A 19,294-nucleotide genomic window follows, 5' to 3' on the forward strand; every position below is an offset into this window, starting at 1 on the left:
TCACCATAAGCCAAAGTAGCACCACTAACCACTAACAGGGTAGGCGACATCTAATGTATATATCTATGATAGTGGACCACCACTTAAAACCAAAACACTTTAAACACTTTTAATACTACAGTACATAGCATTTTTGCGACTGTAAAATCTGAAAATGGGTTACGAATTGAATGTTTTTTAAAAATTCTGCAATTGTTGTATTCATGTAAATACCTAAAAACAAGATTCTTTGAAAACAATGACATAATGTGAGTGCATGGTACATGTCTAGGGAGGTGTAGATTAAAGGCAAGCATGTGCAAACACACAACAATGGTGGAATGCATGGTAGTGTTGTTGTTGCTCAAAGTGTTTGCTAATTCTTCAACAGCAAAGTGTGGATTTTACTTCACATTAGGCATAAGTATTTTACACACACAGCTAGTTTCATAAAAAAATCCTTATGATTAGAGAATGAGACTTTTGATCGGAAGGTCTCAGGTACAAATCCCAGCTCCAGGGATTGTGAGTTGTAAGAGTGAATAACCAACACTCTCACCACCCTCAATACCATGGCTGAGGTTAGTCACCAGAGCAAGGTACCGATTCCCCCAACTGCTTTACGGGCACTGCAATGGCCACCCAATTCTCTGGGTGTGTGTTCACTGCTTAGTGTGCACTTAAAGAGCTGAATGCAGAATGAATTCCAAGTATGTGATCATACTTGGCCAAAATCACAACTTAATCAACTTAAACCAGTAATTCTTTCTTGTAGGTACTGTTTGCTAACAGACAGCACCAAATACTGGCCTGGATGTGTAACACTTTTTGTTGATGTGTAAACATGGATCGTTTTGAAAAACATTGTCATGTAAATATGAAACTTAATCAAGGAAAAAACATTTCCTATGTTATTGTAGTGTAAACGTAGCCTTGAAGTGATTAAATATCATTACAGTATGTTCCATTGTTTTTGTTTTTTAATGACCATATCCTAAATTGACTCGCTCTAAAAAAATTGCAACTGCAGTCTTTAAGAAACAAAGCCATCATCTCGTCAAAACCCTGTCAAGAAAGAAAAAGGTAATTGTGTTTAAATTAGTTACTATTAAAGGATATCATGATCAATTAAATGCCTAAAAGAATATGTAAGTTATCACTCTTCAAAAACTAGTCCAAGAGCTTTACACACTGCTCTGTAAGGGACATTGACTCAATAATTTCACACAATGTAAGCATGTCACTGAACAATACATTTACATGTGTCAGTCAGTTTGACCCTTGGTGGTTCTTGTACAGTTTGAGGAGTCTAGGTCTTCTACGTTGAGTCTAAAGGTCAGTCTACGTGGGAGTACTGTCAATACAATTGCATACTGTAGGTATAGAAACAGTAACAAATGGTCTCAATGTTGACTATTATTCAAATAGACAGTATTCATTCCACTTCTGTAAGCTTCTGTGTATTGTAGAGGAGAATTGGAGGGTAGGCTGTCTGAGGGGTTTTCTCACTTGATAATAATCTATATTCTCTCTCTTTCTCTGCCTCTCTCCTCCTCTATAAGGAGATTTGTAGTTAAATAAAGCCAAATACTCCACAGAAGCCAAGTGCTCCATAAAACTGTAAAGGTGTAAAACAGCCTCTGCTATTAAGAGAATGGAGTGTGTACGTTTGTGTGCATGTGTGTGTGGTTTACGTTTCTATACAATCTCCACCTTGCGTGAAATTGGGCACTGGGCAAACTGAGAGGGTGATCATTGATTAATCAGTATACGTTAATGAGCTGCATCGATCGAGAGACCAGTAGACTCAGTGCCGACCTTAGAGGGTGTGAGACCAATACGCCATCTTACAGCAGCAAGGGAACCCATCCTGAACTAGACACTCTGAGAGACAGATGCGAAGGGTGTTGTGGGTACAGCAGGAGCTTGACATTGTTATGATGGATGTCTATGGATCACTGACCTGACAATGCAACAGTGATCCCATGATCCCACACTGCTGTGGCTATGTGACGCCTACTAATTTGTCAATTTTTGTCTGCTTCAGTTCACCCAAAGCACTATGAATTGCATTTTAAACCGCAACTCTAAGATGTGTCTTCTTGGCCCATTTAGAAGGACTTCCAATGCAATATCAGGTCAAATCATTATTTTGTAACTACTTGTGTTAGTGGCTAATTTGTCAAAATTTGTGGAATCTCATTTATACCAAAGTTCCTTTAAGGCAAGACATTTTACATGGCAGCCATCCATGATCCAAGATTATTGAATTGACTTTCGAATGGGACATTAAATCGAGGTCCTGACTCTCTGTGATCATTAAAAATCCCAGTGCACTTCTCGTAAAAAATAAGGGTGTAACCCTGGTGTCCTGGCAAAATTCCCTTCATCCGCCCTTACCCATCATGGCCTCCCAATCTTTCCCATCTACCATATTGTCCCTATCACTGTCTCTCCACTCCACCAATAGCTAGAGTGTAGTAAGCGAACTGGTGCCATTGTCTTGTGGCTGCCGTTGCATCTTCCAAGTAAATGCTGCACACTGGTGGTGGTATAAAGAAACCCCTTCTCATGATTGTGAAGTGCTTTGGGTGTATGGCTATACACAACAAATGCGCTATATAAATACACATTACTTTACAATCGAAGGGAACGAGATCACAACACCAACCTCATTTATGGTTGTTTTATACATTATCATCCTCTGATAAATGCCTCATACAATTGCGCTGGTCTTCTGTAGTAATTCCCAACTTTGTCTTGGCAAAACTTCTCCCAAAATGACAGCGGCCTCCTTGTTTACAAGTTTGTGGGTGTTTGAGTAGTGATATATGTTTAATAGGACAGATTGTAGATATATTTATCATGTCTGTGAATCAAGTATTCCCTGAGATTCCAGTGCATTTGAGTGAGCCCAGAGGATTAACAACAACTGCAAAAACTATTGTAAAGAGCACACGTATGGTCTTTCAGAGAAACGTCAATGTATAGTGATCAATGATTGGCTTCTGTACTAGTAGGCGGAGCTTAATTAGTTGTTACACTTTTTTCCCATTCCAACCCAGGCTTACAAGGAAACGTAACTATTTTATGTCTTATCGGAAAGTGGCTAATTCATACAAATTCGATGTCATTAATTTATATGATTTTTATAGTAATAATTCCTTTAATTTACAAGTGTTGGAGGGGAATCTCCTCATCCACCACTAGTGTGTAGCATCCACCTGGATGACACGACAGCAGCCATATTGTGCCAGACTGCACACCACACATCAGCTGATTGGTGGAGAGACAGAGTGATGAAGCCAATTATGATAAAGTGATGTTTAGGAGGTCACAATGGACAGAGGCCAGTGGGCAAATTTGTCCAGGATGCCGGGGTTAAACCCCTACTCCTTTTCTAAGGTCATCCTAGGAATTTTAATGACCACAGAGTTTCAGGACGATTTAACATCTCATCCGAAAGATGGATAATAGATATATCTGTTTATGATTTTTAAAAGGCAGCATGCCCACCACTAACCCTACACCTCCCTAGAGATTGAACATTATACAAAACATAGTATGAGCGTTGTACTAAAATATACAAATTAGATTGTACAAAGTAACACAAATTAGCCACCAAATCTAAATTAGTTACAAAATGCTACATGATTATGTGGTATATACATAACTCTAGCAGTCCCCTATTGGTTCATTCACACACAGCAGTATTAGCCAATCAGAAGTATTTCCTAATCCATGTAAGAACATGCATAGTGTGCCCTAGCTTGCCTCTGGTATACTGTGCAATTATGAAAGCTTAAAATTCTCCCCATCCTCCCCTAGCACCACATACCTTACAGGGGTTTTACTTCTTTTATAGCAGCTACTTTTCCTTATCTTGATTAAACTGAACTGAATACTGTTTTCTTGCTCTACAGCTGCAACATCATTAGCAGCAGCATCATAGTAAATCTTGTCCTCCAAATTCAAGCTCATGTGTATTCCACACCCATATCAATAAACACTAATTGAAATATGTGTCAGAGAGTTGTCATGACTGAATATATATTTTGGTCCCACTTTATATTAAGTGGCCTTAACTAATATGTACTTACATAGGAATTAATAGTTTGTTACAATGTACTTATTGTGTAAATAACTGTGTACTTATGCTTGATTAAATACATGTATGTAATTACATCTGTAATTAACTTTTGTAATTACATTTGTAAATGCACTGTTGACCATCTCTTACACCTTAACCTACCCTTAAACCTACCCATGCCACCAAACCTGTCCATAACCCAACTTCTATCCCAACTCAAAAGCACCACAAATGTTCTCAAATACATTATAAACACAGTAAGTACATTGTATTTATTTTTTTGATGTAAGTACATAGTAGTTAGGGACACTTAATATAAAGTGGGACCTATATTTTAGTGTGATCCCTTTAGGTCCACTCCTAAAGATACACATCAGTGAGGGCCTAAACAGATCACACCAAAACATACAGATGAGATTTCCTTGAGATTTTCATTCATATGAATTAGACACTGATTTGCCAATATGAGAAATAGTTGCTAGGATTTCCCTGCACAAAGACTGTACTGTTTTGCTGCTTAATATGCTTCATAACTATCTTAACCAATGAAATATAACTCATCTCCCAGCTAGCTGTCAGTGGGTTTAAGATTCAACATCTACAGTACCTGGAAGCACAAACAAGGCCTTGTTAACCATCCAAACCTTGACCCCTGGAGGTAGATAAGCTGTAAATAAACACTAACCAGCATATACTTGTCTAGATTAGAATGGCAGCAAGTTTGTACAGTACAGCACATCAGGGTTATACAGGATAAGACCTGCAGTTGAAATTTCACCTGTGCTAGGATTGCAATATTTGATGCCTGAGCCAGTATTTGAGTGTGTTTTCATGTGCCAAAATATATTTGCATTTCAGTATGTCCCTAAACCACATTATGCTAACGGTACTGGAGCGTAATGTGATAATGTGTTCAGCAGATATCAAAGGAATGTAAATATTACAGAATAAGGTCCCAGGAGCAGGACGGGCTATCAGCGTTACTTCAGTATCATAAAAATACATGCACACGCTCCCTCTTTCACATCTATTTCTGTTTATACTCATATTTTTCTGATGATTGCGGTGAGGCGCATTGCATGTTCATTGGTGAGAGAAGCGGATAAAGAGGCAGATTAATATCCCTGGCTATATTCATTTTCGTTTATGTACAAAACACCCACTCTCTCTGTCTCACTCTCAAACACTCACTCACTCACTGAGTGAGCTTTTCCTCTTTACCCCTTTTTATTTAGTTTGACAGTTCTGTTATTCAATATGCAATTATTCAGTCTCATTCTTTGGCATCAAATGTAATAAGCATTTGATTAATAGCTTTACCCCAAAAAACTTGCAATCAATTGACAACAAACAGAGGTGTTTTGGCTTTAGAAAAACTGCTAGTCAGAGTTGTGGACACTGATGTTTTGCATTTTTGCCCTGTAGGTTGACATAACAATAGCAAAGCTTCAGTCTCAGTATCAGTGCTGTAATCAGAGAGCATGCTGTTTTTTTTTTTTTTTTTCTTCTGTTTGGCCAGTGGCAAGGTTACCGGAACTAAAACATGGCCGGAATCCAACGTCTTTTGGCTCCACTGAGTAACACTCTTTTTATAAAACATAATTAACATCAGTTATTACAATGCAGACAAACTTGTCCAAGTGTGAACATGGAAGAGATGATGTGTCTCGAGGTAGTAATTAGCATCCTAAGGGCAGGTCTTAATGCAACCCAGAATAGCCTGTGCATGTGGGACGCGTTCAAAGACTGTAAATCACACCTTATAAAGGGCTTGCCTCTTCCGGCTTTGTTCATGTCATAAAATAGCAGTCAACCCCCTTCTTCCCTTATAAAAGTCTGAATAAATCCCATAATGCTGCAATTTAATGAGCTTAGCGTTTCTCTCCTTTAGATGACCTATGGAGCATTGCTTTGGAGAGGCAACTGTATTTCAGAGCAGAGTGTATTTCAGGACTTTGTCCCAGTCAGTTTGAAACCGGGAGCCAAGAAAAATGACATCAGTGTGCAACTTTAGATCAAAACTTTTTACAGTTTGCTCTTTGGTGCTCTGGGAAAGCAGCTTCTGTTTGAATTTTAATTGTTGCCAGTTGTTTAAAGTGGATAAAATATGAATTTACAGATGGACCTACCTGGTCTTTTGTCCGTTCTTCCTCTTCGACCGCCACATAGTCGTACTTTAGATATAAGAACAAGAATTTGTTTCTGGCAAAGGGACTTGTTGCTCTTAGGGCAAGGCTTGCGTTTATTTGCTATCGGCCGGTTGGCCTGGTCGTCCTTGACTGCCCGTTTTTGTCTGATGAGAGAACTGGCAAGAGCTGCCATCTTCCCCCCCTCTCACCTTTGGGAGGGGGGTCTCTGTTTGCTTAGGAGACCCTCTCTGGATGCAATTGTCTTTTTATAAGCAGCACAAAGAGATAAATGTCAAAGGTCAAACCTTGCAGGGTGAGGCAAGAATTCAGGTAGTTTCCTCACGTTGTCCTGTGTTTCCCTCCAGTAAGGGAAGAGGCTAAGTTCTGGTCCACTCACAACCTGTCCATGGTTTGTCCTTCATCATGTTTGTTTTACTAAAAACATTTTGACACCCCAACAAATCCGTAAATCGTAAATCGATGCAGTCACATTTCCACCAAAAAATACAGAAAGAAGCTGACAAAGTCATCGTTGCGACATTGCCGACATATTCGCCCCCCCTCTTCTCACTTCCCCTCCCCTTGTGTCTTGATCCTGAAGACGAAAACACTGACAACGCTAAAGTTTAGCACACAAACGATAAGCTTTCTCACCCGCACACGGCTGGTCCTCACAGAAACTTCTTCAGTCTCCACCAGCAGAATTTATTCGGGATAAATTCAGGAGCAGATCCTGTCAGGAATGGGCAGATGGTCAGCCTGCAGTCCCTATGGCTAACTTTAGTTGTGCTGGGTGGTGGGGGGAGAAAAAAATAATAATCTGGAGTGGTAATCCTGCGCTCCCACGTCCAGAGGCACTTCTGCTTCAGCTGCTGGGACGGACAAAGCCCTGAGTCGCAGGACGGGAGCCGGCAAAAGAAGAATGGACTCCGAGAAATTTCCCTTCTGCCTCTTCTGGCACACGCTATCTCTCCCCACAGCCCTACATTACCCCCCCTCACCCCAAAGCCAGCGAGCGTGCGTGTGTGGGTGTGTGCGCAAATCCAGCGGCTACCACCAGTAAAGGTGACATTCATGAGAGAACAAGTGAGGGAGGGAGAGCGAGAGCGATTGAGTGAGGGGAAAGAGAGCGAGTGAGTGTAAAAGAGAGTGGGAGAAGAACAAGAATGATGAATGAGAACAATGGAGGAGAGAAAACAGAAAGATGAAGAGAGAGAAAAAGAGGAGGGTGAGAGAGAGTTAACGCTTCTGTTCTTCCTTCACTCCGTCGTGTCTGTCCTTGATGGGTAGAGTGGAGGAGAGAGAGAGAGAGAGAGAGCTTAAGGTGCCAGTGGTGACAGTTTTCAGTCACCTCAGGAAGAACATTGTGCGTTCTGAGTCAGTTATCGCTGCCAAATTCACACACTCTCACATACATTTATCCCCCTCACCCGCTTCTCTCTCTCTGATACACACATCCCTGTGTACACAATCACTTTTAGGGGATTAGGAGTGTACCACTTTTATTGGTTTAGTGTTCAGTTTCGTGCAGTCCTCGCGCTTGGAGTGCTTCATGTTTGCGAAGGTTTACAAACAGAAAGACTTTCTCCGTCTTTTTCACTAACCTCTTTTCTCATTTACTTTATTGCTCTGGATTCTTAGTCTCAAAGCTCTCTTTTTTTCTGCCACTGTATCCCCCCCACCCCTCGATTCTTCTTTCTGACATCACTGCAGTTTCGCTTTATCTCAGTGTATTTTCCAGTCTCTTGGCACTCTGCAAATACAGCATGTGAAATGAGCGGGACCTGAGGGGCGGTTTGCTTAAAGAGACAGACAGGCACTGAGCGCATGTCAGGATAGGCGGCTGTCTCTCATTAATAGTGACACAGACAGGTAGAGACAGAAATCATCTCTGCTCTTCCGTGTCCTCATGCACATTAGATGGCTGTGTACTGTACACGTTCACTGACTACAACTAATTTATTGAACAGATTCACCACTTTAGGTTGACTTCATAACCATTTAATTTTGATCCTGAGCAGGCACTGAATGTGCTGAAATAGCACTATGCTATGAGTGTTTAAATATGTAAAAGCCGTTATCATTGTTTTCCGTGCAAAAATATCTCACTGTGTATTAGACCAGTGGTTCCCAACCTGGGGTCCGCGCCCCCCTAAGGGGGGCGCCAGAGTTCACAGGGGGGGCGCGGGAGAGGCTAAGTATTAAGGTAGAAAAAGGCATAAAAATGCTCCACTATTATAAAGGGCTTTGCAATTAATCGAAAATCTAATTTAGATTTCGGTTTCAAACTATTATAAAAAAGCATTTATCGACATAATTGATTATTGCATCATATTTCGCCACAGTTGTACACGTGTTGCTCTTAAAAGCGCGAAAGAGCTTATGTGTGTGTGCAGCACGATCACGCAGTCAGAAGCATGCGGCCGGTCTGCATTCACTCTCATTCACACACTGAGACGAGCAGAGGAGCGCAGACATCTAAAGTCATCTTAACGTGAACGCTTTAATGGTCAAATAGGTGTCAAAACGCGGTGTTTAGTGATTATTTACATTAACCCTCATTTGTGTAATAAACAAACGAGTTGAAGATCAAAAGACGTGAAAGAGAAACCATTAAAGAGACAGTGCGCTATAATCCTTCTGCCGCCTGTTTTTATCATTATTAAACAAACATAACGAGAAAACCCTCGCTGCTCTTGACTGAAGGACTGCTGTAGCTAAAGTGTTTTTCTTACAGTGAAGATGCTTAAAGCACAGTTTGTTTCATTTTTATTCTATTGTATTTATTTCTCTTTCCTTTGCAGGGTGGAAAATAACTGTATACAGTTGAAGTCAGAATTATTAGCCCTCTTGAATATAAGCAAACCTTTTCCTGCCCAGTTTCTGTTTCATGGAAAGAATATTTTATTAACTTATTTCTGAACATAATAGTTTTGATATCTCATTTCTAATTACTGATTTCTTTTTGTCTTTGCTATAATGACAGCACATAATATTTTACTAGATATTTTTCAAAATAAAAGCATTCAGATTAAAGTGCAGTTCAAAGGCTTAATTAGAGTAATAAGGCAAGTCATTATAACGGTAGTTTATCCTGCAGACAATCAAAATTATATATTGCTTAAGGGGGCTAATAATATTGACCTTAAATTGGTTTCAAAATATTTAAACCTGTCTTTATTCTAACTAAAATAAAACAAATAGAATAAAAAATATTATAGGAAATACTGTTAAAATTCCTTGCTCTGTTAAACATAATTTGGGAAATATTTATAAAAAAAAAAAAAATCTCAGGAGCGCTAATAATTTTGACTTTAACTGGCAATGGTTTTGAATAATCGTGATTACAATTATGACCAAAATAATAGTGATTATGATTTTTCCCAAAATCGAGCAGCCCTAATATTATAAATGTATTTTTAAGTACCAGAAAATAAAAATAATCTAAACACATGCTTAAAATTCCAACATAATAGTGAAAATAATTAAAATAAATAACTTTAAATAATTTTGCTCACTCGCGCAATCTGCTTGTCAACGTGTCGTAAAGGCAAAATCAAAACAAAAATGGCAGACAAACGTAAATGCAGTGATTCTTCAGAGGCGAAGAAAAAGATTAGACAGTATGACAAAGCTTACCTAAATTTTGGTTTTATTGAAGGCCAAGACAAGATAAAACTGATTAATGAATATTTTCTATACATATTACTATATATTAATATTACACAAACACACACACACACACACACACACACACACATATATATATATACAGTACATATGTGTGTGCGTGCGTGTGCATTTATATGGTGGGGGGGCTCCAATGTTTGTATATGTTCATGGGGGGGGCCCCAAAGAAAAAGGTTGGGAACCACTGTATTAGACTTTAAATGTGCCATATTTACAAGAGTCAGCATTATTTCTCTACATTTATTTTTATGCCATTTTAGAAAATGATGAAAAGAAAGTAGATATACTAATATGAAGTCAAGCACACAATAGTAGTTTATTAATTTAAGTGTAAATGAAGGCAAGGGATTTTATAATCAGCTCAGGCTCATTCTGATGATGCTCCCCTATATACATTTCTGGAGAGGGCAAAATACGTCCCAGAAGCTATTTTTTTGCCATTTTTGTTTTTGCAAATCCACCAGAGGTCACTGTGTACGCTTTTTCAGATCTCAAATTTCTAGCGAGTGCCATGTTCTTCCAATTTCTTCCAATAACCTGCTGTTCTCGCATAAACCCACCAGAGGCCGCTGTTGACTGACTGACTTACTGACTGACCAACTGACTGATTCCCCCTACCCTCCTCCCCTTTCACTAAACCCAACCAATGGAGTTTTAAAAAGCACCGAAATCCCTCCCCACCTCCGTCTCCAAACCCAACCGCAGTGTTTTAAAATGCAATACCGAAAAAGCCACATTTTCAGATTTTACCACATTCTGACCCTGTTATTTACTTGTTTATTTAATTTTTTAGCTTTTGTTTTGGTCTTACCTGCTTTCTGGAGCCTTTCTTCACTGGACTCGAACCCCGTTGTCAATCATCTCCTCTTTGCATCGCAAGTCCACTGACATACATGTCAAGCTAACGGACGAACTAGTAACAGCAGGAAAGCCGTCCATATGGAGGTAAGCAGTCTGCTGGTAAGCAAGAAACGTCATACTGCCCCGTAGCATTTGTTTTAAAGATAAAATGCAGCCATGTGTTCCTTAGGCTACATAATTTGCGATCTCCAGGAATGTATATAAGGCTAGGTTTTCAGAATGAGCCTATGTTGCTTACAGTATCACAAACTGTGATATCACAGGGTTTAATGGGTTGCCTAATGCAAATGGAGTAATAGTAAAATCATAATGCCTAAAAGTAAAACCTTTTAATGGCAGCCACATGACCGGTCATGGCTACAGTGTATGCACCTGCTGTTCAACCCATTATTGTTATGCACTGTATGTCTGTCTTGGGATCTCTCACTTTTAAATGTGCAAGCTATGAAGAAAGTTATGACAATACGCATCTGTGATGCAACCTATGTTAATGCTAAGTTGTGGCGAGTATGATGCTTGGTACCACAGGATGCATGCTGCATTATATATTAAAAGAACAGAAATAAACATATAGATCTCTCGCTGTTTACATTCTGATTGATTTACACGAGTAAACCGACAGTTCTGTTCTACTGATTATTTTAATCCGAAATGGAGCATGTATCTGCTGGAACTTACTAAACTTACTAAAAAGATGTTTTGTAATTGGTAAATATTGACCTGCTGTGTGTTGTAGGGCTGTCAATGTGTCTGAAAACCTACATTCAAAATTCTTTCTTTAATAGAAGAAGTTTATTTATGGACTAATTTCGCGAAGATCATGTGCTTGTGATTGATTACAGCTGGTCCCGCATAAGCCAATACATAATTCACCAATCAGATGTTTCCTAAGTCACCTCGAATAACCTAAGTTCCAAACCACAGTCATCAAAGGCTTCAAAATCAATCATTAGGTAAGTGTGAACTTTTGAATTACATTCGAATACTAAAGGCAATTTTTAATGCTACAAGTTCTGTATTGTCTTCTATGCCCCAAAAAAGTGAGCAAGAGAGCATAATAAGTAAATAAACACCTGATCAAGCATCGAATCATTTAAATGAAATGACACTAAATTTTTTAGAACATCCAATTTTGGGGTGATATCTTCCTATTTTGCAGCAGGTAGTGGCTGTGGGGCGTTTGCAATGTAAATTGCATTAAACATTGACTGCTTAAATGCAGGCCCCTCATCATGGCACTTTTTTTTTTACAATGTAATTTTTTACACAATTTCCAAATGACTTAAATTGAATATGTTGACATGGAGACTAATAATTAGATATTGGTATGATTAAGACAGTACTCTGATTAAGTTATTTAGTTATTGAAGTGCAGTACAGACATGTTTACACCTTAATCAACTATTACCATTGTGTAGGATTTTCGCCGCATTTTGCGACAGGATAGTCTATACGCACACGACTGATTGACACTTTTTTCTGCATTTAATGGGTCTGTGAAGGACCACAGACACCTTCAATGCAAAACATAAATCATGATCGCCAGAAATGTGTATAGGGGTATGTTTTCAGAATGAGCCTATGTTGAAAATGTAGGGATAAAGGTGCCAGACTCATGAAAATCAACAGAAAGAGGCTGTTACAATGTCTGTTCATTCACTTGCATCTCACGAATTGACATGTGTCTTCAGCGGTGGCAGGTTTTATGGCAGCTCCCACTGCCATGCAAACATTTTACCCTGGTTAATGTATTATGGGCTCAGTCGTCTTTTCAAGTTCACCTTCCTCCATTTTAAGAAAAACCCTGTCATGTAAAATATGTATTTTTTAATATTACTAAAGTGGAAATCAGTTCACTAAATAATGCAAACTTGACATGGCGCTATATTCTCATTTAAAATTGCTAGTTCAGTTGATTGATTTACAGTGATTCACAGTGATGATATTGTACATATATAGAGTGGGAACATATAGAGAAGACAGAAGTGGCAGTTGTATTGCACTTACTCTGTAAAACTTGCATAGATCAATCTTTCATCCGTTGTTATAGTTATCATAATGTCAAATCTGACAATTTAACATTGAATCACTCATTTTATCAAACATTATGCTACGGTTACCAAAACTGAAAGAGAACAGTTACATACAGAAATCAAGTAAAGAGCACTCCATTTATAATCAATAATGTTTATATGACAACACAAGCTCAATGACTGAGTGTTAATAGTTTGTTGGTTTTAACAAATCGATTCGCTGGCGATTCGCAGAACTCACACAAAACATACAGTACACAGTCAAAATGTGTATTGAGCACACTCTAAATAACCAGTGGCTATTGCACTGACACAGTCAACCGCCAATGTCAACATAGGCTCATTCTGAAAGCCAGAAGTACGTATGGCTGCATTTAGTTTTTAAATTGAATGCTACAAGGCGGTATGATGCTGTTCTTTTTTGTTCTTACCAGCTGACAGCTTACCTTCGTGTGGATGGCTTTCCCGCTGTTACCAGTTTTCCAGTTAGTTTGCCATGAATTTTGGTGGACATGAGATGCAGAGAGGAGTTGACCACAAGAGCGGGGTTCAAGCCTGGTAAAAAACTGTTCCTGAAAGCAGGTAAGACAAAAACCGAATCCAAAAAATAAAATAAACAAGTAAATCACAGGGTGAGAATGTGGTGAAATATGAAAACGTGGTAAAAAAATCAGGTGAGGGGTTTTCTTTTTCTGAATTGATTTTATCAGGCGAGGGCTTTTCTTTTTACTTTATAAAACACTGTGGCTGGGTTTAGCTAAGTGGGTGGGCAGGTCAATCGGTGCTTTTGAAAATAAAATTGGTTGGGTCAGTCAGTCAGTCATTCAGTCAGTCGACAGCGGCTTCTGGTGGATTTTTTTATGCGAGAACAGCAGGCGCGAATAGCACTCGTGAGAAAAATTTGAGATCTCAAAAAGCGTATAAAGCAACCTCTGGTGGATTCGCAAAACAAAAATGTATCTCCTGGGACGTATTTGTCGCTCTCCATAAATGTATATAGTGGTACATTTTCAGAATGAGCCTGGGTTGGCCAATGTGCATGACTGCAGTTTTCAACAATGTTAAGCATGTTGTGAATAGCAACACTTAAACACTTATAAAATACACATAGAAACATTTGAAAGCAGAAATATCGGTCCCACTTTATATTAAGTGTCCTTAACTACTATGTACTTGCATCAAAAAATAAATACAATGTACTTACTGTGTTCATAATGCATTTGAGAACACTTGTGGTGCTCTTGAGTTGGGATAGGGGTTGGGTTATGGACAGGTTTAGTGGTATGGGTAGGTTTAAGGGTGGTTTAAGCTGTAGGGAATGGTCAGCAGTGTATTTAAAAATGTAATTACAGAAGTTAATTACAGATGTAATTACATATAGGCATTTAATCAAGCATAAGTACACAATAAATACATGTATTTACACAATAAGTGTAAATAACATTGTAACAAACTATTAATTCCTGTGTAAGTACATATTTGTTAAGGCCACTTAATATAAAGTGGGACCAAAATATCAGCAGGTACTCGGAAGGGTACTACAGAAAGGGCACTTTTAACATCACTGGTAGGCACAAAGATTCTCTTTTGCTCTCCACAACATGAAAACGCTTAACATAAAGAATTCTTTCTAGAAATGTTTACTGAGAGACAGCCCCTGACCATGAACTCTAAGCCAAATTGCTTTGTGATGAACATTGATTGTATGGATATGCAGTGCTAAGAAGTTTAAAATGTGCCGAGTGTAATTGAATCTGTCTTGGCTGTTTACCTTGCGGTGATAGCAAGATGCTTCCACAACATAAAAAATGTGCAGCTCTTCAGCGCAACCTCAATAAATCAACTATTCAAGGGGCCAGTCAATCAATCAAATTTTATTTGGCATCTTCACAGAAATCTGCTTCGGAAGCACCTAGAAAGTACCGGCATGATTTACCTTCGAGTTAAGAAATGACGTTGCCTCAACAGACAAGGTCACAATCTGTCAGTGGCTGATTGTCAGATGACAACCAAAGTTCCTGTCCCTTAAAAAGGGGGATAAAATGGCGATATTTAAAAAAAAAAAAGACCTGTGTAATCACACTCTCTCTGAAAGAGGCAGTCTCAGCTTAGAGGACAGAGGTAACGTCAACTATTTTAAATTCCTGCTTTCGCCAGAAAATGGCAAAAAGCCAGTTGCCAATTTGATTTCTCAGAGCAGACACATGGGCATGGCAGCCAAGTCGGATCATTTTACTTAAAAGTTTATGTTTTACAAACTTGCTTGATTTGTGTTTCCTGTTGTACAATGATAATTTACATTACATTTATGTCTCCGTTACTTTCTACTTTCACCTTGAATATCCTTTTCAATTATGCAATTTGGTCAAAAATATAATGAAATTACATTAGCCTCTTTCACACTTACATACAGTACCATACCGGAAAATTCCCTGCAATTTTCTGGAAAAGTATCATGTGTGAACAGGTCCTTTTTGAAAACACTGGTAAATTAGTTTCGCCAATTTTCCTGAAAAAGAAGTTACCGGACATTACCGGGAATTTTCTGGAATGCTGCTCTGTGAGCGCAAATTGAAAATGACCAGAAAGAGCGTGTTTATGCCTAGAACATGCTGACGTGAGACATCTACTCCAGCCAATCAGAACATTCAGACGCATACACATCTGCAAAAATAAAAGCCTTTGAATATTTTTCCAAACACATTTTTAACACGTTTCTAAGTTCCTTCTTAATGCCAGTTGTGTAAAAATCATCGATTAAATTCGATAAACCGTTTGTTTACCTTCAAGCTCTGCTTCAGTTGCTTGACGTGTGTGCAGGTAAAGTGCAGGATATATTATGTACATCATGACATGTGAAAGTGTTCCTCCATATGTTTTCATTGAAGTTGTTCACACTATTATCCATCCACAGTTTGTAATGTAGTCAAGTGTATAAACATTTAGCTGCAGTTCGCGCTTCTGCCTTTGGATATCTCTCGGACAAAGCTGCTGCATGAATGCTAAAAGCTTTATATAACTTTTAACTTTCCACTTCTATGTTTACATATACAAGCGCAGCCATTTAGAGCTCATTTCTTGTTAATGATGTCAGAATATACCAGTATATTGGAATGGATGTGTAAATGATCTTGACTGGAAAAATTCTGAAATGTCCATGCCTGGCACTTATTTTAAGCTTAACGAAAAAGTTGTTTCGGAAAAAAAATTCTGTATATTTACCGGTTTCATTGTTTGAAAGGCGCTATTTTATACTGCATGTTGCTCAACATATTTAGCTTGAGAGGTTTTGCTTTTAGCCTTTTTTGTCATGTGATGCAGTCATTTAACAAAATTAAGCAAGATCTTTGACTGTTGTACAGCGTTTATTTGTGTGCTTTTCATTTTGACGGCATTGATTAATCGGTTAATCTGTTTGTACATACTTCACATTGATATTCAGCAGATAACACCTAATATTTTGTTTGCCATCCGAAACTTCATTTTACTCACTTTTTAAACGTTATACTCTTGTCACCAAGAGTAACAAGTCCACTTAATTGTCCATCTATTAAAAATAAACTCTTTGCCTTTCATTGTCAGAACATTTCAAAGAGGATGTAAAAAAACATTCCTGCCAGTAATGACTCAGCTTGAATCGAATTCTGTTTTACTAATGTATAGAACTGAGAAGTCTATTTATTTATTTATTTATTTATTTAATTTTATTTCCCCATTCCACAGACGGGACATTTCTTGGTATATATTTAATTTAGTTTTTGACTAAACTTGAACTTGTCTTGACAAACTACATGTACTCTCCATATGTCCTTTACATAAGCTATGTTTCCATTCACCTATTTTTATGCGCATTTTGCATATGCGCATAAAAAACGATTGATGGAAAGTCATGATGCACATAAGTTTTTAAAATGCGCATAAAAAAACGTATGCGTATAACTGAGTTGGATAAACTTTTAATTCGATAAGAAAAGATGCGCATAAACTATATGGAAACACTTTTACCACACAAATTTCAGTATGCGCATTAAAAAGGTCATGTGATTTTGTTATAAGAGATCCTGTGATGATAAAAAATTTGTGCAAATGGATAAACCAGCAGGCTGAGCACATTGTAAAACATCTGAAACGTTGTTTTAGTCAATCTAAAACGCCTTACTCTTAAGTATTAGTGTTATTATATTATTACTGACCTGCAAAATCAAGAGCGTCTGTGCTCTTCGTGCGTCTCACACCGGCAAACACAACCGCGCGTTCACTGTGTTTCAGGATTTCTGTTTTCACTGTTGATATTTGGTGCAAGTTTATCAGGAAGTAATGATTTTGTTAGCTTTGACTCGTTGGATGGAAACGCTGCTTTATTCGCGTGTCTTTTATGCGATAATTCAGTTTTGTGCATAAAGTTTATTCGCATTTTTAAAATGAATGAAACAAACCCTTTGAAATGAGTGATGAAAACAAAGCTAATGTCAGCTTTAAGGATGAATTTCAAAAAATGTTACAGTTAAGGAGATAAACATTAAGTGGATAAGAAAATGCTTGTACTGTATATGGATGGTTTTCAAATTTGTCTGTATTAGTATAGACGGTCCATTTACATATACAATCTAAAACCAGGTAAAATATATGAGGCATGCAGCTTCCTTCACTAATTTCAGTACACTTCTAAGCTTTTGCTCTGGTGATGTTTGTTGTTGCTAAACAACCATCATCTCTAATCTCCAAGGAACCACCAAAGACAAACCCTTGCTGCAGCTCTGATATTAGTTTTATTTATGGAGAAAATTGGAAAGTTTTTTCCACAGTTTTTGGTTCTTCTACATTTGTCTGAGGTAAATAATCTATTGTTATTACTGAAGTGTATAATTCATACAACGTTTGAAGGTGATTGGTTGGTTCATGTCAAATGAAGTGTGGTGTGCTTGCTTAAACAAGATGAGATGTCAACTTGCTGCGCTTTAGGCATGCCTGAAAAAAGCTCATCTCCTTTTGAAATAACTTGAGAAGGCACTGTATGTGAACGTCCCCAAAGACAAGACTATGTTATGGTTTTTGGTTAGTCTGCACCCAAACCAGTCATCCTAGTGGAGTGAAAATTTCAGCTTCATTTTGCAGATTCAGGAGTAGTTTCAGTCATGGCAGAGCATGTGTTTAACCTTCCTCTGCTTTCCCAAGCAATTACTTTCCACAAAGGTCTTCCTGACCTCCCTGACAAACACGGACAAGCCTCCTCTCCTGTTTCCCCATGTGTCTGCATGGCTCAGCCCGACCTAGCTGGCCCAGTTCTGTCTTTATGTCTCTCCCAGTACCTTATCTCTCCTTCTGTCTGTCTCATCCCCTCTCGCTTTCTGTCTGCACTATTCATCATTGCCCAAACAGATGACAGGAGGTTTTCTTCCGTAATCCCCACTTCCATTATGTAAGCGTGCAAAAACATATCGTCCCCCTTTTTATTTCTGCTTTACAAATAGTATTTATAATTTGCTTGACCTCTGGGTCAGGATCTTATTAGAAAAGAGGGGAGAGATATCACTAGTTACCCAGACAGGCTTGTAATTAGGCTTTCTAAATATGCTTCACTGCTTTTAATATCAGTGATGTTTAAGCAGATCTGTGTGATGTCCCATTAAAAGTTTTCATGTGTGTCTACATACTTTGTATATCATACTCTCTTTGGTTTATGCAGATTTACGTCTCTGTTAAGCATATGTGACCATCGATTTTAAATCTATCCATCACATTTGATTGTACTCTTTCAAGAGGACATGACTGTAATGAGCAAATGTTTTTAAATGGGTGAAGGTCTGTCATGACAACATATCTTTCTCTGTATCAATCCATTGGCCTCCAGACCTCTAATTAGAGAGTGATGATGAATTTGTGGTCACTCAGTCACTGGAGGTGATGAATGACCGAGTCGCTGTTGCATGCTGATTAACTTCAACAATTATGCTGCACTAGCGCTTTTTTCATGAGTGTTTCTTTCAGATATTTACTTGTTACATGCAGTAGTTACAACTGCAATACTGTGGTAATATGTGGTAAACTGTGGTAAAAGCCTTTATAATACTATTTTTAAATGCTTATGTTTATGTTATGCTATGCTACATTAAGTAACATATAATTACTGGAGATCGCGAATTATGTAGCCAGAGCAACGTATGGCTGCATTTTGTCTTTAAAACGAACGCTACTGGGCTGTATGATGGCGTTCCTTTTTGCGCTCACCAGCTGAATGCTTTCCTGCTTGCGGAGGGCTTTCCCACTGTAACCAGTTTGTCCAGTAGCTTGACATGTACATTAGTGAACAGGGGAGTTGACTGCGACAATAGGGACAATGGTTCCAGAAAGCAGGTAAGACAAAAACAAAAGCTAAAAAGTAAAATAAACAAGTAAATTACAGGGTGAGAATATGGTAAAATCTGAAAACGTGGTAAAATCAGGCACTGGGTTTTTTTTTTTTTTTTTTGGATTGCTTTTTAAAAGGTTGGGATCAGTCTGTTGGTCAGTTA

At 38.3% G+C, this 19,294-nt stretch overlaps 2 protein-coding genes across 3 annotated transcripts in view; one reads left to right on the forward strand and one right to left on the reverse strand.

The window, feature by feature from the left end:
- fgf11b (fibroblast growth factor 11b) overlaps positions 1–7,157 on the reverse strand; it is a 92,698-nt gene extending 85,541 nt beyond the window's left edge. Inside the window, exon 1 of the mRNA XM_001920319.8 lies at positions 6,199–7,157. Coding sequence (XP_001920354.2) covers positions 6,199–6,391 — 193 coding nt within the window. The 5' untranslated portion in view covers positions 6,392–7,157. The remainder of the gene's footprint in view (positions 1–6,198) is intronic.
- Positions 1–19,294, forward strand: part of nlgn2b (neuroligin 2b) — a 346,267-nt gene that overhangs the window by 113,403 nt on the left and 213,570 nt on the right. The window contains exon 5 of one of the 2 annotated variants that reach the window (XM_073913416.1): positions 13,217–13,364. The exons of the other annotated variant lie outside the window; for it this stretch is intronic. The gene's annotated coding sequence lies outside the window, so the exon portion shown is untranslated. The remainder of the gene's footprint in view (positions 1–13,216; positions 13,365–19,294) is intronic. 2 annotated transcript variants of the gene reach the window in all.

The sequence above is a fragment of the Danio rerio genome, chromosome 10 (genome assembly GCF_049306965.1).
Source record: "Danio rerio strain Tuebingen ecotype United States chromosome 10, GRCz12tu, whole genome shotgun sequence".
NCBI lineage: Eukaryota > Metazoa > Chordata > Actinopteri > Cypriniformes > Danionidae > Danio > Danio rerio.